This window comes from Rhincodon typus, chromosome 7 (genome assembly GCF_021869965.1).
Source record: "Rhincodon typus isolate 14 chromosome 7, sRhiTyp1.1, whole genome shotgun sequence".
NCBI lineage: Eukaryota > Metazoa > Chordata > Chondrichthyes > Orectolobiformes > Rhincodontidae > Rhincodon > Rhincodon typus.
In genome coordinates, this window is record NC_063338.1 from 14,074,996 (window position 1) to 14,102,521 (window position 27,526).

The window sequence follows — 27,526 nt, forward strand, 5'->3', positions numbered from 1 at the left end:
CCAGGAAAATTGTGCTGCCGTTATAGATGTGTGTGTGATCGGGCAACAACAGCTATCTTTAAGAAAGACAGCAGAGTCAAAACTGCTTGTATTAATTTAGAAAATGAGCAATGCTGGTGCCTCTGCCAACTGTCTGGTCTGTGGAATTTTTTTCTGCTGTGGATTTCAAGATTCCTTTTACCTCTTTTATTTGTCCCATGTCTAACCTTTGTCTGCTTCATTTATTTCTGGCAGTTGATGAAATGATTGATTCAGGTGTTCATCTGGGCTGTTTTGCCCTTACCACATCTGCTCAGACATCAGGCAGAGATGCGCAATTTTCTTAAGATCTTAAAATGTGAAGGATCCAGTTTCCGGGAAAATCTTTGCCACCTGAGTGTGCCACGTGGCATTTTCCTAAAGTTGAGTCCAGAAATAGAAAGGAATGATCAAAATTGTGAAGATGCATTTCAAATTATGATTCATATCAAGTTAATTTTGTTTCTCCCTCTTCTAATCTTGCGTGACTCCTAGACTACTGGCATTTCCAGCACCACCGTTACATACTAGCTAACTCCTGGGGCACGGATGATGTCCATTGTCAAGCCAAGCACATCTTGATGATACCTGGAGTCCGAACCCAGTTCAGTGTGGTCCTCGCCATTCAGGTTGCTGCTGGCATTGGTCAGTGCATGATCACATTTTTAGGCCACTGACTTTAGTGCTTTGCCCAAGGTCACGATCCTTCATAGGTTCCATCTATTCCATTTGTGTGAAAGTCCGCACCTCGCCAGTAATCTGACCACCGGACTCGCACTAAAATTCCAGATGTACTTTCCCCCATTGAAATATATTGAAAATATAGAAGACCAAGATTAGGAGAAGTTGTCGATTCAGGATATAGGTGCACCTTAGATATTTAAATTCTGGATTATTGTTATTTTGGGTTATTAATTTTCTATGTTCCTCTAGCTCCTCCCTGTAACCCAAACAAGCAATCAGTTTTAACTTGCAGCATAACTTGCATTTTTGTAGTGCCTTTCATGTCCCCAAGATGTCCCAAAGTGTTTTACGGTCAATGTAAATTACACAAGGGTTTACAAATTAAATCACACCCATGGTTCAGCGGTCGTGATTTTGCTGCTGAAAGTAGAAGAGTGAGAGTTGAAGTCTTCTTCGAAAAAAAGCCCACAGTCTAATCTGGGATAGTAAGACCTGCCAATGCTCAAGTCAGAGATTCCTTCGTCTGCTCCACACTCCCCACTAGCCCCACCACCCCCAGCACCTTTCCCTGCAACCACAGAAAGTGCTGTACCTGCCCCTACACCTCCCCCCTCACCTCCATCCAAGGAACCAAAAAAACCTTCCACATCAGACAGAAGTTCACCTGCACATGCGTCAATGTGATCTGTTGCATCTGCTGCTTCCAATGGGGCCTCCTCTACATCGGTGAGACTAAGTGGAGGCTCGGAGACCGCTTTGTAGAGAACCTGCGCACTGTTCACGACAAATGACAACACCTTCCAGTCACGAACCATTTCAACAACCCCTGCCACTCCCTGGCTGACATGTCCATCCTGGGCCTCCTCCAGTGTCACAATGACGCCACCTGGAAACTGGAGGAGCAGCACCTCATATTCCGCTTTGAGAGCCAACAGCCCAATGGTCTCGATGTGGACTTTACCAGTTTCAAAATCTCCCCACCTCCGGCCTCATCCCATGACCAACCCTCCCTCACATCCTCACCTCCTTGACCTGACACAACCTGTCCGTCTTCTCTCCCACTTATCTGCTCCTCCCACCTCACTATCAATGCCCACCACTGCCGACCTGCACTCACCCATCACCATCCCACCTACCTTCCCCAGCCCCACCCCCTCTTTATTTATTTCAGAGCTCCCTTCCCCCTCCCCCATTTCTGAAGAAGGGTCCCAACCCAAAACATCAACTTTCCTGCTCCTCTGATGGTGCCTGGCCTGCTGTGCTCCTTCAGCTCCACACTGTGTTATCCCACAATCTATTCTGACGTTTTAGTATGGTTCTGAGGGAGTGTTTCATTCATTAGATAAGCACTTAACTGGCTAGGCTGGCATTTGTTGCCCATCCCTAATTGCTCAGAGGGCAGTTAAGAGTCAACCACATTACTGGGGGTCTGGAGTCATATTAGGCCAGACCAGGTAAGGATGGCAGTTTCCTTCCCCAAAGGACATTAGTGAACTAGATGAGTTTTTCCAATAATCGACAATGGATTCATGGTCATCATTAAACACCTCTTCATTCCAGATTTTTATTGAATTCAGATTCCACCATCTGCCATGACAGGATTCAAACCCAGATCGCCAGAACATTACACGAGTCTCCGAATTAGCAGTCCAGCGATAGCACCACTAAGCCATCGCCTCCCCTACCAATGTGCTATTCAATTTGTTGTCTCTCAGATTAAATATTAAACTAAGGACTGTCTGTCTCATATTCTATGGTGCTCTTTGGAAACTGATAAATACATTGCCTTCAATTAAAATAGACAATCTGATCATTATTACATTGCTGTTTGTGGAAACTTGCTGCACATAATTTGGCTGCTGCATTTTCAAATTACATTAGTGACTATACTTCACAAGTACTTCATTGACTTTAAGCCACTGTGAGTCATCCTGAGGCTGGCAAAACAGCTTTGTTTCTTTCTATGACATTTGCAGATGACCAGTTTTGATTTTTTTTTTTAATTTATTTTTGTCACATGTACTGAGATACAATGAAAAGTTTTGCTTTACGTGGTCTACAGCAGATTGCACCATTCAAAGTGTATCAGGTAGCAGAACAGAGTACAGAATAGTGTTACAGCTGCAGAGAAGGTGTAAAGAGAGAGATCAACATTAATATTTGAAAGGTATGATCAAGTATAACAGCAGGGAAGAATCTATTCTTGAACCTGTTCGTACATGTATTAAAACTTGCTATCTTCTGCCTGACAGGAGGTGGTGAAAGAGAGCATACCCAGGGTGGGAGAGGTCATTGATTATGTTGGTTGCTTTTCCGAGGCAATGGATGGAGTCAGTGGATGGAAGGTTGGTTTGCGTGATGGACTGAGCTCTGTTCACAACTCTCTGTAGTTTCTTGCCGTCTTGGGAAGAGCAGTTGCCATACCACGCTGTGATACATCCAGATAGGATGCCTTCTGTGGTGGATCTATAAATGTTGGTGAGAGTCTTCGTAGACATGCCGAATTTCCTTAGCCTCCTGAGGAAGTGGAAGCGTTGTTGTGCTTTCTTGACTGTCACGTCAAGGCTAAGACAGATTGTTGGTGATCATCACTCCCAGGAAGTTGATGCTCTCTACCATCTCCACCTCAGCATCATTGATGCAGACAGGGGCATACCTTCTGCCTTTCTTCCTGAAGTCAATGACCAGCTCCTCCATTTTGCTGACGTTGATGGAGAGATTGTTGTCTTTATACCGTGCTGTTAAGTACTTAATCTCTTTCCTGCAATCTGTCTTGTTATTTGAGATCCAACCTACAATGGTGGTGTCACTCAGAATACTTGTCAATGGACTTGGGATGGAATGAGTGTATAAGGTGCATAGTAGGTGAGTACGCAGCCTTGCTAACAATTAGTAATAGATATATTGGCTGATTGATTAATTCAACACTACCACCACGAACCCCAATTCCCTGGCCTCCATCTCCTTTCCAAAGCCCCACATACAATCTGCTAATCCCACCCATAAAGGGAGTAAGCACTGGGCCTTTCTACCCTGTATGACCTTATACCATGACATGCAGTTACATAGAAACATAGAAAATAGGAACAAGAGTAAGCCATTCTAGCCATTGAGCCTGCTCTGCCAGTCAGAATGATCAGAGCTGATCATCCAACTCAGTACCCTGTTCCTACTTTTCCCAAGTATACTTCAGTCACGATTAATTAACTGACTGGAAATCAGATGAGCTGCTGACCATTGGGTTACAGCAGTTCTGTAAAGACCTTGTTGAGAGAACCTTGGACAGGAATATTCACAGGACCAATGATTGCGGCAATGGTGCTTCAGACACACTGTGCAAGGTAACAAATATCCAATAACTGCTGTCTGGCAGGGTGTTGAGAGGCAGGAATTCAATCAAACACCTCTAACGATGACATAAACTATGAAAGTGAATTATGGCCCGAAACTCTCTGTCAACTGTATGTCATTTGTTATATTTTGCAGTCTAGACTTTAGCATTCAAATTTGAGTGTCCTTACTATTTTGCAGTGTGTACCATCGCAGCAGCACTGAGTGAGATTCTGAAATTGGGTATGAAGGTGTATGGCATCATGTGACTGACACCGAGTTTCAAACATTACCAAAGGATGTATGTTGTATAATACATACACAAAATCCTGTGCCTTTGCAGTAAAAGCCTGCCTGCTATTGATTGTATCCACACCAACCGTAATTAGAAGTGTTATCAATAATTTACATTAGTCTTAAACTGGCTTTATAGACAGCTTGCTACTGCCTTTTTTTTTCCAACTTTTTTTTCAACTCATTTGTTTCTCCAAAATTTATTCTTGGACATTACTAGCATTTATTGCCTGCTCCTGGCAAAGCAATAAAAAAACGTATGTTTCTTTAGAACTTTTCATATCCTCACCCCATTCCATTGTGGTCATTTGAAGGTGATAGTGGGCCAACTGAGTGCCATGGTTCTTGGCTGAAGTCATGTAAATTCTAGTCTGGGTGAGGGCACCAAGGCCACTGGAAACATGTTATGTGATGTGTGAAACAGTTGTGGATTTAGAACAATACAGAAACCTCAGTCACCAGTTTTTACTTTCGAAAAATTTTAAACTCTGAAAATTTGGAGTGGGTTTTGAACCTTGGTTCTGTAACCCTGTAATCTAGTAATGTAAAACCATAAAATTTGGAGCAAAAGTAGGCCATCAGGTCTGCTGCATCAATCAATGAGATCATGACTGATCTGATAATCTCAGTGCCATTTTCTGGTCTTTTCCCTATAACCCTTGATTCACTAACTGATTAAAAATCTGTCTGTCTCACCATTGAATATAATTAACAATGTACCCTTTATTGTCCTCTGTATTAAAGACATCCACAGGTTCACTCTTCTCTGGGAAAAGTAATTTTTGTATCTTAAATGGGCGCCCCCTTTTTTGTGAGATTGTGCCCTCTGATTTTAGATACTGCCACAAAGGAAAATAACTTCTCTGCATCTGATTGTGCTGTTGTAGCCAGTGAGCTTGCATCTGACCTGGTGTCTCTCTCTGTCCACAGATATTGCCAAACCTGTTACATATTTGCTGCATTTTTATTCTAGATTCTAGATTTCCATCTTCCACAGAATGTTATTTTTGCACCATTATTTTACCTTGCTGATGGCAGTCAGTAACATTTTACTTTAAATGCTAATTATAAGTGTATAGACTACTCATCAGAGACCTGCATTACTAACAGAAAAAAATTGTGCTGGATTTCACACAATGTCACCCATCCCCACTATCCCAAGTAAAAACTTGACTGGAAGCTCATCCAGATAAAATTTGGATATCCCACAGTCATTTTGTTCGGCAAGATGTTAATGGACTCATGATAAGCATAAAAATACCTGTGGGAGTGGGATGAGGCTGTTTAGTGAGCATCAATAGGCAACTTAAGGACTTTAACAGTCCAAGGATGGGAGAGCTGCCCAATGTCTCCACTGCTCCTTTATAAAATGGGAGATAGAATGTCTTGCTTTCAAACGCTGACAGGAAGATAAGGCTGAAACATTTGCAACAAAGCCAGAAGTGCTGAGTGGGTGATCCATTTAGCCTCCTGCAGAGGTCCCAATTCAGTTAACTCCACATATTGTCGTGAAATTGTTGAAGGTACAGGATACTGCAAAGTTACAATTCTTGAGGAAGCTTGACACCATCTAGGACAAAGCAGCCCGCTTGATTGGCACCATATCCACAAACATCCACTCTTTTCACCATCAGTGTTCAGTGGCAGCAGTGTGTAGCATCTGCAAGATGCACTGCAGAAATTAACCAAAGATCCTTAGACTGCACCTTCCAAACCCACAATCATTTCTGTCTAGGAGGACAAGGGCAGCAGATACATGGGAACACCACCTCCTGCAAGTTTCCCTCCAAGCCATCCTGACTTGGAAATATATTATCATTCCTTCACAGTCACTGGGTCAAATTCCTGGAATTTCCTCCTTCACAATATTGTGGGTAAACCTACATGATGTGGACTGCAGTGGCTCAAGAGTGCAGATCACTACCTTCTCAAGGACAACTAGGAATGAACAATAAACCCTGGCCCAGCCAGCAATGCCAATGTCCTGTGACTGAATAGGAAAAGAGAGGGCTTTAACTCTTAGCTCCTTGTGTTGCATCAAGTTGTAAAACTTAGAGCTAGTTCCATTCATATTATGTGTGTGATGTTGTGGTTTCTTCTGGGCATCATAGTGATGGGTATTAGTATTGAAAGATTTCCTATTTTTAACACCCTTTATTCACCCACCAGTGAGGACTTTGTAAGATTTAACTGAAGCTTCCTGCGTCAGACCCTAGAGAGATCCTCTCACTGCATTGCTTTTTCAGTCTCACATCAGACATTCTTGACAGGTTGCCCATATTCTTGGGGCCACTTTCTATGGCCCATACCCACTTGGAGCTAGGTTGAAACCATTTAAAGTTAAATAGAAGTGTATAGCGAAGAAAAAGAGGCAGCCTCTATACTGTCGGTCAAATATAGATTTAGGCACTCTGATGTAAAAGTTCACTGAAGTAAACAACTGTTTGGTGACATTTGGACACAATGAAAAAAGAAACATTTGCACATGTAGGACACATTATAATGGTGTATGAAGCTAAATATGTTTTAAAATTTGGTTAGATCATAGGGTACTGTGCACAGTCTTGCTGTCCATATTACATAAAAGGAAATGAAGTACTGCAGATAAAGACTGACAAGGATGCTACTAGAATTGTGACATTATAATTATGAGTCTGATCAGCTCAGGTCTCTTTTTCATCTCTAGAAAAGAGAAAGCTTAGGGTGACCTAATGGAGGTCTTCAAAATTACAAAGGCATTTCATAGGGTGGACATAAATAAATTCTTTTCACTTGTGTGGCTAGTAGATAGACTAATAAATCCAATAAGGAATTTTGGAGAACCTTTTTTACCCAGCGATGTATTAGAATGTGGAAATCACAACCACTTGGTTGGGGTGAGGTGAGTCATGCAAACACATTTAAGAATGACCTGTTTCTGTGCTGTAAGGGTGATGGCACTCCTTTTTCACGTTGAAGAAATCTATCTCGAGTGGGAAATGCTGGTGTGGGAGAAGTCAGGGTAAATCTTTTCCCACAACAGTGCGCTCCCCAACATCTAATCAGCATGTAAATAAATCTCAGCGATGAGGTGGTGTCATGGTTGGTCTGACGCTAGATTTGTTGATTATTTCTGATTGCTGCATTGCGGTAAAGGCTGTCCAATTTATGTTCCACTTGTTTAGATTCCAGTTCAGCTTTGGAAGGGATGCTTTAGTACCCTCGTTCCAGGGTTAACTATCTTGGCATAACCATAAAGGTTAGTCAGTGGGCCTTCATCTGGCAAAGAATATAGAAATAATATATCAGTAACAGGATGAACATGAATCTCACTGCCCACAGAATGCAATGTATCATAATTTAAAAATGGAAATAAAAATTTGATTCGCATCTGAAATAGCACTCCAAAGTGGCTGCCACTTACTGAATGAAAGATCACAGAGTTATACACTTACACCACCTTTATTTATAACTTAAAATAATCCAAGAAAATAAAGCTGATGGTGTCACCTGTTTGAGTTTGTAAAACTAGCTTGAATTTTATATGACTTACAAAAACCTCTGTAAGCCATCACTTAGGGGAGGACCATGCACAGTTTCAGTCTCCAAATTACAAGATTGTAGGAGCATTTGTGAAGGTGTCAAGTGGATTTGCCAGAAGGATACCACCACTGAGATATCAGCCTTGGATTGGATCTTTCTCCAGAAAAGTTGAAGGCTGAGAGGTGATTTAATAAAATGATTTCAAAAATTATGAAATGGTGTGATAGAACAGAGGTAGCTAGAAGATATTTCCACAAATCCTAATCTAAGAGTTATTAGCATAAAGTGGTTAGTTTAAAAAAAATCAGTGGTGAACTCAGGAAAATCGTTTTTATCCAGCGAACAGTAAGCTTATCCAAACTAGTCATTTTCAACTTTGTTATTCTTTTGACTATTTCTGAATCAGCAACCTTCACTGGTTTATTATTGTAGGGTGTCTGAATCTAAAGTACAATGTAGATTAGGAAACATTATCCATATACACTAGATTATTATTGCCCCCCACCAGATCAGCAAGTACCTATTGCTGCTTTTCCTTCAGGCATGTCTTTATTTCTCTCCTTCCCCGCCACCTGTTTTTACTTTGAATTCCCACTGTTTTCAGCGTCAGTAACAGCCTTTAATGAGGAATTTTATCTGAATATGCAACATTAGTGTGACTCTTCACAGCCCATTTAAGACTTTGCCTCCTTCAGCAAGCAATTGTCTCCCAGTCCAGCACTCTACATTCCCTATTCAAGCTAACACAGCTCCCTCAGACTTTCGGATTCAGTAACTTCTCTCTGACTTGCAAACTACATGACCAACAATTTCTGTTGAAGGTGATTGAGTTCCCTCAAACTGCCCAGGTCAGTAACTCCACCAGTATTAATGACCATGGCTGTTTCATGGGCCTAATTGATCTTTCTGACATTATGTAACTCCAGTAAGTTTTTTTTTAAACCATCTCGTCAAGATTGTTTTAACGAGCAGTTGAAAACTGACATGAACAGGACATTGAATTCTGGATGTTTCTCCACAACTGATTCTTTTAAGAAAGTTTGTGGATTGAGACTGTTGATCATGAATGGGTGTCAACTGGCTGTTGTTTTCCAAATTCAAATTGATCACATCCGTGTATAACTCAGACGGAAAGAACAATTCAACAAGTGGTTGGGGCAGCTGCAGCCACTGGATAAAGGATCCCATTGTGTTCAAGCCTGAAACAAGACCTGACTGCAACATGTCAGTGCGGTTGTCTTTGATTTGAACCATGCAAGAATTTCAAGATCCAAAAAATTACAGGTTGCAGCCTTGTGAGGTCAAACTACTTAAAATGCAATGATTTTGTAAAATTGATCAAAAGTTTCCCATGTCTCAGCTTGGGTTATTTGGAGCTTTTAAATAATACCAAAGATTGGGGGAGTGCATAGTGACTTGAATTGTCAGCCAATTTTGAAGGCTTTAAAGGAAATTCCTTATATGCTTGCTTCCCATTTCCTCATTTTGCCTATTATTTTAAAGTTACTGGTCAACAGCACTTTGGTAGTTGCCATTTTGGATGCAGTTGTGCTGATTGTTCACAGTCCATTTTCTAAACAATGCCATGTTTTGGGAATTAACATCATTGTTGACCTGTACAGATGCAAGACTGAGATTCTGCCTTATGGGATAGGTCACCAACCTCAGTGCTTTAAATGCAGGGACTTGGTCTTGTGAGTTTGTCTTCTTAATGACCACATCGTGCTGACTTATTTCTCTAAACAATAATAACAGCAGGTCTTCTGTGCATGTCCTTTCTCACCAGGAATAATACTGACGGTTGGTGGATGACCCTTCCAACATTGCGGCACTGAGATCCCGAACCACACTCAGGCCGTGTATGACCACTGGTTTTGCAGTATAATGCAAAGCAAACAGATGATGTCTGGGATCAGGGACAACATGAGTATTGTGGCTTTTACTCTAGAACTGCCCAGTAAAATGAGCATCCTTTTGAAATATTTCCTAATATAAAAGGGTATATTTGCAATGCAAGAATTTTCTGAGTATACAGTTGAAATGGTCAGAACTAGAGTTACATTTCCCCTATGTTTGTCATAAAGCAGTCAGTGTGTGGAATGCAAAAAGGAGTAAAACCTTGACCCCTATCACTTTTGTTAAGCACATCTTGCACAACACGTTTATATGTTTTGACAGTGAATTATCTAAACTAAGAGCTAGGAACAAGACATCTGCCACCAAGTTGTGTTGACAGGGTCAGTTGCAGAATTCCCACAAAGGACAAATGTGGGATAAGACAACAATGAAACTTGGCTGTTCCTTCCCTAACCTTTCAGATGCTGCAATTAATTCAATTATAATTTTGGAAGTTAAATGCTCACTGAGACTTTGCAAAGTGTACTCTGTAGCCACTACATTGTTACAGTGTAGTCAGACTTGTGAACTGAAAGAAAGCTGGCCACCTCCACAATGCTGATCCAACACATTTCTCAGGGACACCCCAAAGCACAGCTCATACTTGAAATATGCAGTTGATGTTCTTGTGTCAACATTCAATAGTGTATCAATATCCTGTGGATTGCCATTGACCAGAAACTGAACTGGATCAGCCACATAAATTCTGCAGCTACAAGAGCAGGTAAAAAGCTGGAAATTCTGATTCGTGACCCACCTCCAGGCTCCCCACAGCCTGACCATCATCTACAAGGCAGAAGTCAGAAGTTTAATGAAATACTCCTGACTTGCCTGAATGGGTGCAGCTCCAAAAGCGTGCAAACAGCCCATTTGATGCAACACCCCACCAGAAGCATTCACCTTCCACCACTGATGCGCTGTGACAGCAATATGTAGAATATAAAGATGCACTGCAGCAATTCATCAAGCCTTCTCTGAGAGTACCTTCTAAACCCTGACCATTACCATCTGGAAGGAACAAAAACAACATGTGTGAGACCACTGTCATCTGAAAGTTCCTATCCAAGCCAAACCCTATCATCAACTACAACCATATCATCATTCCTTCACTGTCATAAGATCAAAATCCTACAACTCACTACCTGTCCAGATGGGGCACCTCCACCAGATGGACTGCAGTGGTTCAAGAGGACAGCTTACCAGCAAAGTCACAAGGGCAAATCAGGATGAGCAATGATTGCTGGCCTAGTCAGTGACATCCATATGCTATGAAAGAATTAAAAAACGTAATGGCACACGTTTTGGGTAAGAGTGCACTATGCTATCACAAAGTGACATGGTCTGTTTACAAACTATTTCACTGACTAAGACTTCTTAGTGAGAATATATACAAGTTGATAGTTAGGTGCTGGCAAGTGACAACTAATGATGCTCATGCAACCTCCAAATTAAATGTGGATGAAAAACCAAATTTCAAGATGAAAAAACAATCAGCAAGGCAGGCAATAGTGCAGAGCAATGTTCAAACAAAAACTAGCTACAGGAGTAGGCCATTCGGCCCTTCACGTCCGCTCTGCCATTTGGTATGATCATGGCTGATCATCCAATTCAGTACGCTGTTCCTGCTTTCACAGCATACCCGTCGATCCCTTTTGCCCTAAGAAATATATCCAACGCCGCCTTGAAAACATCTAGGCAAGAGTCATTTCCTAGAGAGACGAGCCAAATAATGTTCTGAATAATTTTGGTACAGTTCTAAGGGTCAGCTTCTGAAAACTGCAGTTTGTATTGTAATCTTTACAGTATAGAACTACCAAAACCAAAACTTACATCTTGATTAAACTTTACTGAAGCACATGGAAAGTTAGTGAGGCTTAGATTTTTGTGATATGGCAATTATACTCGGAACATTGCATGTTTTCCAATGCAACTTTGAACTTTCATTATTATGACCTCGCAGGCTGAAATTTCGGTGAAACCAGTACCCAGGTGTGGGACTACTTGAAGGTTACTTTGCCTTTAGAAATAATTGTGTTTGTAGGGTAGGAACTATTCATTCAGGACATATGTTTGTTCCACACATTTTAACTGATTTTAATGCCTTTGAGTTTGTGTCAAGCATTCCCAGATCAGATTGCCAGGCCTCAAATCTGATAATCTCCTCCTCCGCTCAACATTTCAGAAAGGCAGCTAATCCTGCCAATCTGACATTATTTCATTTCCCTCTGAGTGTGATTGCCAATTGATAAAATGCCAGGTCTTCATGTCACCAGTGCTGGCTTGGGACAGATTTGCACTATGGTCTGAGGCCTGTTGGAATTGGGTTAAAACTACTCGAATGCATGTCTCACAGTGTCCTTCAAGCCAGCTAATAAGAGACTTTGATCCCAATTGCATTCTTAAGGTAGAAGGTCCTAAACCACTGGGCCATCTCATTGCCATTCAGTTGCTTTTATTATTATGGCCTGTTTTTCTGCTAAGATGCTCAGGAGTGGGAGTTGGTACCTTGACCAGATTTCCAACTACTTATTTGGGTAGTTGCACAGTCCTAATGGCCTTCTGGCATGGAGGGCTGCACATACAGTTGATCATGATAGAAGATAATGACGGAGTGGGCCGTTAATCGTGTACAGTTAATTGTAAGGTTTGAGATGGCATCTTGTCAGCGGAGATGAGTTGTCACTTTTCCAGTTCAGCTGAAACTAAATGATTGTAAAATAAGTTATGGGTGTCCTTGGGCTTGTCTGGGGAATGATGGCTGAGAACACATTCTGGTCCCATCAGTCTCAGGCAGGCTGCTTGATATTTATGTGAACTGAATGTTATTTTATTCCCCCTCTAGTCATGCTTGTCAGCTTCCAGAGTGAAAAGTGAAACCACTTTCCCAACTCGTACTTCAAGTGTCGAAATGCAGCTATTGCAGATTATTATTTTTTTTGAACATTGCCCGATTGGGAAGAACTAATATGAGACACTGAATATATGAAAGGGTCGCAAATGTCCCTCCCTTGTGAAATGGAACCTATGAGTTTTAATGCTCCTGTCAGAGCTGGTTTAGAAGCAAAAATGATGGTGTGGTCATCTAATTTCTGCCCCCTTTTTTAGATAACTTGTAGCAATCAACCTTTTCACGCTTTGATTGATACAAGGCAGATGCCTATTTTGTATTCAATCCAAGTCAGATGCGTTACTTTAAAAGGGAGACAGAGCAGACACTAATTTACAGTCTTGAATTAGGCTGTCATTACTGCTGTTTTCAATTCGTTACTGCTGTTTTCAATGTTACAAAGTTAAATTGATTATTAAGGAGGTAAAGAGTATTCAATCGGCAAGTGGCTTGAATACTGCAGTTTGCTGTGTAAATCTTAGCACTGCTGATCTTACCTCCATGGTCTCAATCCAAAGCATTCTTGCCCTCCTGAGAACCAAGGGAGCTACTTTTAATTGCCAAAAGGAGCAAAGCTTTTGAGTAAGAACTGTGCTGTAAGGTCTCAGGTTAATGGATGTTTCAGTTGACCAATAGGCAAGCTTTGTTTACCCTTTTTCACCGGCCTGTCCCATCCTGACACCATGTGGGCAGACAAGATCCACAAATCAAGAATGGAATGCACCGCCTGAAAGTGTGGTGAAAGCAGGTTTAGTTGAGGTATTCAAGAGAGCATCGGATAATATGAATAGAAACAGTGTGTGAGGGTATAGAACAGTATGGGGACAAAACAGGAGATTAGCCCTAAATGATCATGCTCGTTTGAACAGCGTGTGCCGGCACAATACATCAAATAGCTGCCTCCTGCTCTGTAATAATTCCATAATTCTACTTCTGTCATTAGTCACAGTGCAAATTGTGGAGAAAGGGGAGTGTTCAGAATAAATGGACAAAAAACTGGAAAGGCAACGTTCAGGATTTCCTCAGCAGTGCCAAACTCTGGAATCAGAGATTTAGTTAGCCATTTGGTCCATCAAGTCTGCACTGACCCTCTGAAGGGCATCCCACTCAGACCCACTCTCAGACCCTGTCCCCAAACCTATCCCTGTAACCCTCCTTTTTTTTTAACCATGGCTAATCTATCTAACCTACACATCCCTGGACACTACCAGACAATTTAGCATAGCCAATTCACCTAACCTGCACATCTTTGGACTTTGGAAGGAAACCGCAGCACCTGATGGAAATCCATGCAGAAGGTGGGAGAATATGCAAACTCCACACAATCACCCAACGCTGGAATCGAAACTGGGGGGTCCCTGGAGTTGTGAGGCAGCAGTACTAGCTGCTGAGCCACCGTGACACCCTTGTTGGAAGGCAAAGGGAGGTCAGCGCTGTCACAGAACAGTTGGTGTAAACCACATAATGTCAGATGCACTCATCCACTCCATGACACTGCTATCACTTTCAGGCCTGGCACTTGCAAGAGCAAAATGTAAATGAGCTACAACTTTAGAACCATCAGCCAATATCTGACAGAAAACAACTAAAGGACTACAAATACAAGTTACTCCCTTAAGACTGATTTCCTGACCTGAAAATCAAACCCTGGAAAGCCATTCACATAATATCTAAATTTCAGTTAAAAGCCTGTATAGAAAACAAAGAAGTTGTTCCATTTATATAATGCCTTTTATATCTTTAGGATGTACCAAAGCACCTAACAACCAATGAAGTATTCTGAAATGTAATAATTGCTGTAATGTAGTAACATGATCATCAGTCTGCACAGGGCAACATCCCACAAAGAGCACATTGGCTGCCCTTGTTCTCTGTGTCACAAAAGTGTTTGAAACAGGTTATCTATTCATCATCACTGATAGATCAATATTGGCCAAGGTACCGTGGAGAGCATCCCTGCTGTTCTTTGAAGTTATATCATGGAGTATTTAATAGCCACCAAACGGGGCAGGCAGGAGCCTTGCATTAATATTCTCATCTCAAAGACAGAAGGCTACCACTGATGGTAAAAAGGGTAGTGTGTCCCTCAAAGAAAATTGTGGCAGTTTTTCTTTAAAAGGAAAAGTGAAGTGAGTGAATCTCTTCTGTGTATCCCATCAATGCAGTCCATTAAAAGAACGAAGCTTTCCTGCTGTACATCACTGTAATGTGTAATAAAAGTAATCTTGCATGGAAAGATAACATCTTAGTGTTCATCTGTGGCATCTCCGGGGATCTGCTTCAGGCCTGTATGCCAGAACAATGCTTGCTTCCAGCTGTACATGCAACCAAGTTCTGAGCATAGTAGTGTTTAGAAGAAGTAGAAAGCAGTCCCTAAGGGCATTTAAAGAAAAGGATTTCACCACCTGAATGCCACACTGAATGGTAATGATTTAGGGCTGCAGTGAATGCATGTTTCCAATTGAGGGGGAGGTAGCCAAGTGCATTTGTGGGATTTTTTTTTTGAGGTGACTAGTGGAAAGTATTTGTCTGCAGTATCATTAGAGCTTAAATTGAGTATAATCGAGATCAACATAACAACCAAAGAGACAATTGTTCAGCATTTCTGGACAGGACCAGAGTTTTTTTTTAATAGGCATAATTAGACATACATTGATCTGGGGTTTGTAGCCCACAGCCAATAACTTAAAAATTCACATATTAAGAAAATAGTAGAAGTGAGTTCCAATCATCACTTTTAGTGAGATATAAATATTTTGAATGCAAATCTCAGATGTGAAGAAACAAGACATTCATTGTTTATCTTAAAGAAAGCCCCTTAAAAAGATCTGGCTATCTGTAGGACATGTTCAGAAGCAGTTTCAATCTGGCACCAGATGCAAGAGGATCTCCAGACATGAAGCAATGATGACGTCAACTGGTTAAACAACCAATCCTATTGAAGCATTCACATGTGGCAAATCCGGAGAGTAGAAGTGCTTAATACCCTTCATTTTTATATTTAAATTTTGCAGATAGCAAAATAAATGTTTAAAGGTTAATTAATAGTGCATCTAAAAAAGGGGGTAAAATGCATTTATGGAGAAATTTGACATTCCACAGGGAGAAATTTAGTTATTGTATACCAGGGAGGGTGTCTGGTAGCAATTATGAAATTCTAGCGCTGTTACGAACCCAGGTACATTTCATTTAACAACGTGGAACTTTTTTCAGGAATTTTGCAGTGAACCGAAAATTATCTAAGTGGAAATGAATTCTGTTCACTTCTGTGATCGCAGTCAAGGAGTGGAAGCTTCATGGGAATCTTGAATAGCCATCCCTTTAGACAAGCACAGAATTTCTGTGATATTCTGCACATGTGCGGACTCCAGAAGTTGCTGTCAGTTTCAGTGGAATGATGACATTTTTCAACATCATTACTACCTCAAAATCCAGGTCAATGTTTATTGATAAGTGAATTTCAACAAATATTTCACTTGAGTATCATAATTCTTCTTTGACCTGCTCAAGGTGTGATATCATTTACAATGAAATACAGCAAAATATTTTGAAGAGCGATTATTGTAAGTGATGTAAAGATTCATTGCAACATCACCTTGTCATAATTTTTAAAAATAATCCTCCAAATCAGTCCTTATCAAATGTGTGCATTTCAAATCTTGCACAGCTTGGGGTTCAGTGAACAGAATGTCAGTGAACAACTGATATATTTTCCTGTGTCAATTTTCTGTTCTATTCTTGCTGCTACTCATGTCGATGCAGTGGGCTTTGAGTGGCCTATGTAATATAAATGAGGGGTTTGTGTGATTCACAAATGGAGTAATGATTAACAGGTTAGCTAAAGCAAGATAATGTGAATGTTAGAAACACTAAATAAAAACAGTAAATGCTGAAAAATACTCAGTGGGACAGGCAACATGTAAACAAGAGCCAGAGTTTTGTTTCAGTTCAGTGACCTTTTTGTCAGACTATGAGCAACATGATGCTGGCCCTTCCTTCTTCATAACATTTGATGCAAGGGTAGGGGAAAGAGGACATACTGTATAAAATGTAGGAGTGTTACAACTAAAATAGAAGATTTAATCATTAGTAGTATGCACACACAATATAGTCTTGGGGATCCCTTTCAAAAAAGGATCTGTGATTGTAAACTGACCAATCTTGCTGTCTTATAGAGGAAGCATGCTCAAGTGAAAATAGTTGTGAAAATAGAGATATAATTACAATGTTGCATCTCCAACTCTCCCTCAATTCTTTCAACATGGCTCCCAGTTGAGAACACTGGGCAGGTGAATCTCTTCTGTGATACGTTAACACCTGTGTGCCCGCAAGCCACTTCTTGAGTGCCACTATGGACCATCAACTCCCTGCCCAAAAATCTGGGACTAGTGCAATTCCCAACCAGGGATCCAGTCTTGAATCTACTACTACATTTCCAGTCAGTGATTTCATTTGGGATACTTCATATCTCCAGATTTGAAGGTCCAATTGTCCATGGCCTTCACCTCAAACCAGATAGTGCCTGTGAAAAGGTCACTTGGGAGGAAAGCCAACCTATGATAAAAGAATGAGCTAAAGAGAGATAGAAAAGGAAACTTTGGAGCAGGAAGTCAGTTGGGATTTTCCATAAGTTTATGGATGACATTTTTCTAACAGACTTAAGTTGTACATCTTCTCATTGAGCTTAAATGATTGTCAATGGCACTGATTAGATTGTTGTGCAGGAAGACAGCATATACTCAATGGGCCAAATGGCTTCCTCTGTGCCTTAACAGCTCAATGGCTTTATCTGAGAAGATCTTCGAGAAGATGTCTATAAGCATTCTCTGTCTCTTCAGGCACTGTTTTCTAAGAAAGTGTTGGCGACTGTAGACTTCCATTGGATTGCCCATGTTTAAGCTTTCCACAGTACTGCAGTGGTTCACCACTGAAGGGCTGACTAGGCAATTCTCACCTTTTGCTGCCTGCCACCCAGACAGATGGGAAGAATTTAAAAACTAGTAATCAATCTGTTAGGCCATGTTGTGAGCACATCCTCTTTGGCCACTAAGTCCTAAGTTGGGACTTGAACTCAGAACCTCTGGCCAAGAAAAAGGGACATTATCAGTGTGCCACAGGTCTACACACCCAAGCAGCAATAAGCACCCTAAGTCTTCCACATCTTTATTTACTGTCTATCTGGGAGAAAAGGGCCCATGAATGATTCCAGTATTGCAGATGTTGATCTTAGTTTGCTAGGCTTAGGATCTGCCTTTAAACAGTGTATTAGAAGTGTTCAAAAATTATTGCACTCAATCATTTCTCATGATATTTTGTTTTGGGTTTCTGTTGAAGATACTGGCCTGGGAGACTCTGTCTGTTCAAGCCCCAGCATATCAAGCACCACCAGTCCCAAGATAGAGCCTCCACCTTCACCCCACGCTAACAGGAAGAAGCATCGCAGGAAGAAAAGCACCAGTAATTTCAAAGCAGATGGCATCTCCGGCACGGCAGAAGGTAACCTACTGTGTTTGTACTTTATTGTTCTTTAATAGTTTTTATCATTGACTGCAATTAAGTTGTTCAGAGGGTCATCAAGGGAAGGGAGCAAAAGTCTAGGATTTTCAACCATTCCAATTCCCACTTGTGTACTCCTGCTCTCCTGTTTGATAAGTTTCTCAAATCTGTTGCATTGTAAGTACAGCCTATTTGTAGAATTGCTTGTGTGGTGCTTATTAGCAGAATCAATTTAGTGCTGGTAGTTATTAATGTTGGTGATGTTTCTTACATCGGAAGGCTGGTCATGGGGTTACACTTCATATATTCATCCCATGGTAGATTGTCGAAAACAGTTCAGCTGTTGGAGTGCAGACGTTTATTTTGTTTCTTCGTGAAGACTCTTGAGTAATTGATCTGGATTCCAGTTACATTCTTCTTCCGGGCAGAGACCAGAGAATAGGGCCACTGTTAAAATCGTGATTGGGTAGTCCTGGGATACTATGCTTTTCTCCATTCCTCTGGTCAGTGATCCTCTCAAGTGTCACCATTGCTCAAGAATTGCCTATCTTGTACAACAGTTAGAGTCATTAGTTGCATTCGGAAATAGAAGACATTGCGTGATCTAATCTTTTCTCTACTTAACAGCATACATTCTAGCGGTAGGCATTAGGGATTGATGAAGAGCTGACACACTAGTTGTTTCCATTTTGTCTCCGCGACTGTGCTCAAATTCTGGCCAGTTATATGACCTCCACTGCTGCTGCCACTTTGGCAAATGTTTCAAACTGACCACAATCTGCATTAGCCACTTGCTTTCAAGTAGTACCTTTAATGTAGACAGAAATGTTCTGAGATGCTTTAAAGGTGATCTTCTGTGGAGCACCATGCCAGATGCACACTTACTTCCTGGGTGAATACCAGGTTCTAACAACAGACTCAGAGACACCATCAAAGAGTGTTTTCCCTCAACCCTTGTTCGTGTTCCTAGTACATTTTGCTCTCTTAAGAAGATTGGAACTCAACAGGATCTGATACTTACCTGTCCCTTCCCTCATCAGGCCACCTGAATTTGTAGCTATAATACCAGTGGATTTGAAATCGGATCCTGAGTAGTAAACATTCTTTAAAACAATAATTCATCAAAAAACTAGCGCTTTAATGCCAGCATTGAGGTGTCAGGAGAAGATTGCTGGGGGCAAATAAGCACCATTTCAAAATGGTCCCAGATAATTGTCAAGTCTGGGTCCGTGATACTGGCATGAATTGAAATACAAGTTGAGTTTTCCCAGATGGGCCATACATCTGGTGCCTAAAATAATTTCTTTTGCTGTGATTGACATGTGCACAATGTGCTGTTATTCTGCTTGATTGCATATATTCTTTTTTTTATTTGTTAATGCTCCTGTATCTCCATCATCCAGGGATGCTTTACTACGGTAAAGGCGCTTTGTAAACAAACCTAAGTTTGTTGTTGTATATGATGCGATGGTTTTCTGATATATGACATTGTGATGCTGACTAGCTAAGTGATAAGATTGGTTGCCATTTGCAATCATACCACTTCTTGCTGGCCTTGCCTTCATGTAACTTTTCTCCAGGCTCTGGAATATCCTTTTTGAACCTCTGTACTTCACTTTCCTCCTTTAAGACACTCCTTACAACCTATGTCATCTGACCTAATATTTCTTTCTGTGGCTTAGTTGATCGATAATGTTCCAATGAAATGTTTTGAGAGGCTTCATTATGTTATATTGTTGTCTATTGTGATATCCATATCGATAAAGTTTACGTGTTTGTCATGTGATTCAATCTTAGTTTCATGACAGAACAGTGTCAAAATACCAGTGTTTTAGAAAAGGGCAAGTCCTTGCTTACAATATGAGATTTATTGATGGCCACATTCTCAATCCTGTCAACCATTTTGGGGTAGTGGCACGGTGGTAGTGATGATACTTGTTGTAAATCTTGCAGCACTCTGGTCCACCGCTATTGGAGCTAAATAGTTCCTCCCATCCCATTTTACTGGTGTTGGGCTGCAATTCCATTGCAGTAAGTGATTTGCTGGATCGGTCAGCACTGCGTAACCACTGCACACTTGCTCTGTGGAGCTGATCAAATGGATGTGACCTGCAAGTAATCTAACTGTCAGAGTCCAGGCTTTTAGAAAAGTTGCGAATGAAAAAAAAATTAACTCTCTTTCTTTAAACCATAAAAATTGCAATTACTAATATAGGTGATTAAATCAGCAGGCATAACCCAAAACATTAAATTGATAAGAAATTGTGGGGTTTTTTTGGCATTTTCATTTCACACATCACTCAGATCAGCTAATCAATCGTTAACTTGCCGAGCTTTAAAGTTCATTATTGGTTCCAGATATTTGAAACCTCCATTAGCATTTCTTTCAGAAGAAAGGTTTAATTGAGTATAGTACCAAGACTCAGTCATCATTTAAGAGTTCTGGATACTGCACAAGGTTCCACAGTCTTGATAAACTGCAAATCCTTGCCAAGAACCTCAACTAAGTGTTGATATGAAACCTGTAGTTATTTTATTTCAGTGCATTATGGTGTTACTGTTGCTTACCAGTAGCACGGACACCACTGAATCAGGCAGTTGTAGATTCAACATCCGACTGCAGAGTCTTGAGTGCAATATCTAGGCCAATATGCTACCATTGTTTCAGATTTAAAGATCCCAAGCCATTATAAGGGGTTCTCTTATAACGTATGTTACAGCAACGTGAATTGGCTATAATGCGATTGACAAACAGGGGAACTTTTATTTGTTTTCATTCACTGGATGTGGACATTGCTGGCCAGGCAGCATTTATTACCCATCCCTAATTGCCCAGAGGGCAGTTACGTGTCAACCACAATGCTGTGGGTTTGAAGTCACATGTAGGCCAGAACAGGTGAGGATGGCAGTTTTCTTCCCTAAAGGACATTAGTGAACCAGATGGGTTTTTCCTGACAATCGGCAATGAATTCATGGTCGTCATTACATTCTTAATTCCAGATATTTATTGAATTCAGATTCCACCATCTGCCATGATGGGATTCGAACATGGGTCCCCAGAATGTTGTCTGGGTCAGTGGATTAACAGTCCAACGATAATACCACTAGGCCATTGCCTCCCCTTCGAGCTATTTGTAAAACATGTACTTGTGTTGGCCATCGAGTATAGATTGTATATCATAAACCTCAAATATAATATCACACAGAGAACAACCGTCTTATAAGGAAAATATGTGAAGTCTAAGTTGGAAGAGTTTATGCTGAACACATTAAATGCATCAGCATTATTTAAAAATATAGCTCATTTAAATAGAAGAATGGACTCCAAAGCTAAATTGATGGTATGAGTAAAAAGAAGTATACTTTAAAATAAGTGCTGTTAAAACATGCACCTTTGTGTGTAGTATTTTTCACGAAATTTTGTCACATATTTAATATGTAAGAATTTTTGAACTTGTTCATGTAAATCATTTACACCAAAAGTTGTCTGTGTTACAACCTGCTCCTTTCCTGCACTTTTTTTGAATATAGTATTATTCAGGTTTACAACACATTTTAATCCTACAATTAACTTCAATGCCAAAGGACTACGTAGGAAAGAAAGGTCAGATTCCTTTGCTTCATTTATCTGAAAATCTATCCAGAAGTCTGTGCCAATGGAATGTCAGGTCAGATCAGCATTTAAATGGAGGAGGGAATTTTACTAAAAATTGCCAATGTATCAATTTTGGGGAAGTTTCATGGAGGGTTGCTGACTGTGAGCTCTAGCTCTCTCAATTTTGTACTGCTCACCTCTTTTGGATCATGCTCACACTATCATGCAGTACTGACCATTGCTGGGATTTCCAGTGGCAGAATCCTATTTAAAGCCCAGCTGTCACTTCATTGCAAATACAAGATCAGATTCGTAAATGTGTTGTCCCTTTGCAGCATCATCTGTCTGATAAACTGTCATTATAACTGAAGCTACACAGGTAAGGAAGAATTTTGGAAAATAAAATTGTTATGTGTCCTTTGTGCCCCTAACCCCACTTTTCCATTGGCCCCGTTATTTATATAGCGCGATTTTCTATAATGCAAAGTAGTAATAACTGGGAAGGCGATGGCCTTTGTGTATTATTGCTAGATTATTAATCAAGAGAGCCAGGCAATATTCTGGGGACCAGGGCTTGAATCCTACCATAGCAGATGATGGAATTTGAATGTAATGGTGACCATCAAATAATGACCATGAAACAACTGCGATTATCCTCATAACCCAACTGGTTCACTCATGTCCCTTAGGGATGGAAACGACTGTCCTTGCCTGGTCTAGCCTACATGTGGCTCCAAAACCATCACCTTGATGGGAGAGATAGTAGGAACTGCAAATGCTGGAGAATCTGAGACAACAAGGTGTAGAGCTGGATGAACACAGCAGGCCAGGCAGCATCAGAGGAGCAGGAAAGCTGACGTTTCGGGCCTAAACCTTCCTCAAAAATGACTTCTTTTTGAAGAAGGGTCTAGGCCCGAAATGTCAGTTTTCCTGCTCCTGTGATGCTGCTTGGCCTGCTGTGTTCATCCAGCTCTACACCTTTGTTGTCTTTGTGTCTGACATTGATTGATGGTTTGTGATTGATGCTTAACTGCTCTCTGGGCAATTAGGGATGGAAATAAATGCTGGTCTAGCCAACAATGACCTGTGAACAAAAAGAAAATTTTCCTGGTGTATTGGCTAATGTATATCCTTCAAACAACCCCACAATATAGTTATATTGTTACTACAATGTGGGACTTTGAGGGCACAGTTGCTGCAGCTAACCTATATTACAACAGTGACTCTGTTTCAGGAATATGTCACTGTCTGTAAAGTGTCATTTCTTGGGCATTCTGAGGGTGAGAAGGATAAAAGTTATAAATGCAAGCTCCTTGCTGCTGTCAATTAAGAAAATATTGTCTTTCTTAGATTCAAAGTGAATAATCTCACAGTTCTCTATATTGAACTCTGCCACAGTTATGCAGACTTGTAGTCTGCTCATGTCCCTTTGTAATTTCCCACTCCCATTTCCATCATTGTTCCAAGTACAGATTTGAATATACAGCACTCTATTCCTTCAACCAAGACCTTCACGCCTGGGGTGAAAGCTGAGGCTCCTGTGTGTATTCCGGAGGACCCCCATTTGTCAAATTCTGCCAATTAGAATATTCCGTTAAACTTTCTGCCTTTATCCAAGTTCCTACCTATCACCAACCTATGACACAAGGTTATTTCCAATTTCAGGCATTGTCATTATTACCAACAATCTCTTAAATAAAGCCATATCAAATACCCTCTGTTGGCAGTCACAACAACATCTGCTAGTGACTGACTCAAAAATCTAACCAGATGAGTCAGACATGATCTACCTTCAAAAATCTTTTTAATCAGATAATTTGTTTCAAAATTTCCAGTCACTCAGTTCTTGTTAACGTGTCTTAAGCTATCAGTCTGTAGGTCTCAGGTTGTTCACTCCTTCCTCATAAATAATGTTGTGATGTTTGCAATTCTCCAATAAAAACTGCACAGTTCCTGAATCTAAAAAAATTTCCTAAATTTCCTAATTTATTTTAATTTCCTGGTGTAGAAACTCTTGGGTCTTGGAGATGTGTGTATCTTAAGCCCTGTCATTTTCTCTGTTATTTTTGTTTTAACTTTTACAAAACCCGTTAAGTTCCTCACTGAGACTTATTTTTAGGTTTTCTGTTTAGAGCTAATATATTGACCTTTATGATTTATGAATACAAAACTTCTTGCTTGTTATTCAAGCTTATGTAAACTATGTATGATTACATTGCCTTCTGTGGATCCTCTCCAGACTGAACAATCTAATTAGCTTAATCTTGAAGTTCGGGTTGTCGTTGTTGGTGCATGGGGAATCTCTGCAGCTGCGCCGCCACTGGCCTTCCTCTGGGTATGTTAGATGTTGAAAGTTCACTGTGGATGGTTCTTGAAGCATACTGAACCAAATTTCAGCACTTTGTCCTCCTAGTGGATCAGCTAGTTCTAATGTTTTCCCAAGAGCGGTAGTGTGCAATGTAGGAGTCTGTAAGGCTTTTATTTAAATGGTGCCCTTTTGTTGTTTGTACTTGCAACCTTGATGAGTTTGCCCTGAGGCAGTTTCCCATAGGAAACTTTATTGGGATTCTATAGTCATCCACATGGGAGACATGGCCTGCTGAAGTTGAATTTTCTGGAAGCAGTCTCCATGTTGAGCCCAGCACGATGGAGGACCAGTGTGTCTGTGAATGTGAATGCAAAGTACTAATTTATCAAATCTGCCGTGTCCTTTCTGTTCATTTCAACATCACTTGCATCTGGCTTTAATGGATATAATGCCCATTTTCCACCCTCTTTGTCTTAATACTTAGGTAAACCTTTTTGCTGTTAGTCTAGATGTTCCTTTATCAAGAGGAGTTGAAATTAAGAGTAGGAATGATATGCTTCAGTTATGCAGAACATTGGTGAGATCACATCTCAAATACTCTGTGCGGTTTTGGTCTCCTTACTTAAAGAAGGATGTAAGTTTGTCGGAGACCATTCAGAGGAACTTAATGAGATTGTTACCTGGAATAAGCAAGTTGACTTACAAGGAAAGATGAGACATGGTGGGCTGGTTTCAGAAGAATGGAGGTGAATTGTCAGAAATGTATAAGATCCTGAATAGTCTTGACAAAATGGGTGTGGAAAGATGCTTCATCTTTGGGTGAGTCCAGAACTACGAATACACTATTTTAAAATTAGGGGTCAGCCTTTTAGTGCAGAAATCAATATATAATTTATCCCTCTGAAGGTTATGTGACTTTTGAACTCAATACCTCAGAAGGTGATAGAAGTTGTACCATTGAGTATTTTTAAGGCCAAAGTAGGTAGATTTGTGTTTAACAAAGAAATCAAAGGCTATTGGAGGGTAAATGGGGATGTGGAATTTGAAACACAGAAGGTCAGTTATGACTTTATTGAATGGCAGAGCAGGTTTGAAGGGCTAAATAGCCAACTTATGCTCTTATTTTGTACGTTCATATGCTCCTGGTGGTCGTTTCCCTATACAGTCAATTCTGCTATATCGCGGTAGTTATGTTCCTGTGCAACATCATGTTATAGAAAACAGCACTACAGAAAAAACGAGGCCTTTGGGAAAAGTGGCATTAGGGGCAAACCTCCAAAAAAAAATCACTCAAAATCGCTGAAAAGCTTAACACAAAGGATAGCACAATTTGAATAAATGTTTAATTCATATCAAATTATGAAATAAAAGTAAATTTAACACTTTACCTTGAAAAAATGTCAAGATGACTTGATGGGGGAGGAGGTTGTACTGTACCACTCACAGAAAGTACTTCATGACAAAGCCTGCGAAATGATCATGTGATGCCAGCACAGAGACTCTTTGGTCGCTAACATTGTATGTATTCACAGCAAAGCCCGTGAAATGATCGTGTGATGTCGACACATACTCCGATACAAGTAACCGATACAATCGTGTTATAGCCATCACAATTTCATGTTTTAGAAATAGCATTCCTCTATTTGTTAATCGCGTTGCAGCCAATTCACATTGATGGAACGCGCATTTTGGAAGAACCGACTGTATTCCTGCATGCTTTACTTTTTTGTATCTTTGTTGATTTTTAAAGCTTTCCTAGTCATCTGAGCATTCACTTCTTGCATTTGTTGAAGCTTTTTTAAGAGCTTCTTGTATTGTATTTGCTCTGTTTCTTTTGCTAAAATTATCAATAGAATGAATACGAAGGTTCGCTGTTGCGCTCACTGAAATTCAAATTGTGTTGATCATCTGTAGCCATTCTTGATGTCTGCCTATTATTTTGACCCAATCCATTTATTGTAAGCCACTTGAAGCACCAATCAATGTTTCAATTAGTCAGTAGAGAAGAGGTGAACCAAATTCCTTTTAAAAATGAGGATTTTTTTAATCTTCAGTTCAAAAAGTCACAATCTCAGAATAGTTACAACACAGAAGGAAACCATTTGGCCCATTATGTTTGCATCAGCTCTCCAATAAGCATTTTGATTTGGTGCTATTTGTCTATATCTCCCCACACCCTTGCACATGGTCTTTATTCAAATAAACATCCAATACCCTCTTGAATGCCTTGATTGAACCTGCTTCCATGACACTTCCTGGTAGTGCAATCCAGACCCAAACCACTCGTGGATAAGTTTTCTTCTTGCGTCACGTTTGCTATGTTTGCAAATCATTTTTGCCTCTTTGTTCTCCTTGGAGAGCAAATTACAATCTCCAGTATCCTCAACTCAAGTTTATGAGCCCTGGAATAATTTTTATAAATCTCTTCTGCTTCTCTCCAACGAGTTCACCGCCTTACTATATTGTGGCAGCCAAAACTGTACACAGTACTTCACCTGAGATATCTAATAAGTGTCTTGCAAAAGTTCAGCGTAAAATATATGCAAGTCATAGAATCATAGAATCCCTACAGTGTGGAAACAGGCCCTTTGGCCCAACAAGTCCACACTGAACCTCAGAGCATCCCACCCAGACCCAACCCCCTATAACCCACCTAATCTACACCTCTCTGAACACTACGGGCAATTTAGCATGACCAATCCACCTAACCTGCACATCTTTGGACTGTGGGAGGAAACCGGAGCACCCAGAGGAAACCACGCAGACACGGGGAGAATGTGCAAACTCCACACAGACAGTCGCCCGAGGCTGGAATCAAACGCGGGTCCCTGGCGCTGTGAGGCAGCAGTCTAACCACTGTGCCACCGTGCCGCCCCAGGGAAAGTGCTGATTCAAGTGAGGTGTTTCGGTTACTCTTCAATATCTTGTCTAAATTAGTTATTCTTCACACTGTAAACCTTGATTGTGTGTTGGAGGACAAACCATTCAACTGTGGTGAGCATTGCAAGTGTTTTCCCAAAACCTGTGATTGCTGAGGGAAAGCTAACATTGTTTTAATCCACTTTCTAGCGATAGTGAGGTAAATTGCTACCTTAGCTGAAATCAAGTAACTTGGCACAGATTATTGATCCCAGCTGGATCTGCTTGGCTTAGTACTATATCTGTGTGTCTTCAGGGAAGTTGAAAGCATTGATGTTTTAATAAAACTCCTGAATATTTATAATATCGTTTCATCACACTTTTACTCATGGATAACATATGCCAACAGGGTTTTGTTTTTAATCTTCCTGATGTGAGGAACATTCACACTGTTTATCTTTTCTCCAATGCAAATTTTGTACCCATTCCCTGGAGGATTTGTCCCTACTTCCATTGCCGGAGGTTATCTCTCCCATGGGATCTCACTGATCTTCTGATTTCCATTCTTGATTTTAGGCCCAGTTTTTAGTGACTTCTGAAACCATTTTCAGAGCCTGCCTATGACAATGCTGTAGGG

The 27,526-nt window shown here is 40.6% G+C and overlaps 1 protein-coding gene across 4 annotated transcripts in view; it reads left to right on the top strand.

Annotated features, from left to right (window-relative positions):
• agap1 (ArfGAP with GTPase domain, ankyrin repeat and PH domain 1) overlaps positions 1–27,526 on the top strand; it is a 671,134-nt gene that overhangs the window by 517,623 nt on the left and 125,985 nt on the right. For all 4 annotated transcript variants that reach the window (XM_048599132.1, XM_048599133.1, XM_048599130.1 and 1 more), the window contains one exon: positions 17,966–18,127. In XM_048599132.1, the coding sequence (XP_048455089.1) occupies positions 17,966–18,127 (162 nt within the window). The remainder of the gene's footprint in view (positions 1–17,965; positions 18,128–27,526) is intronic.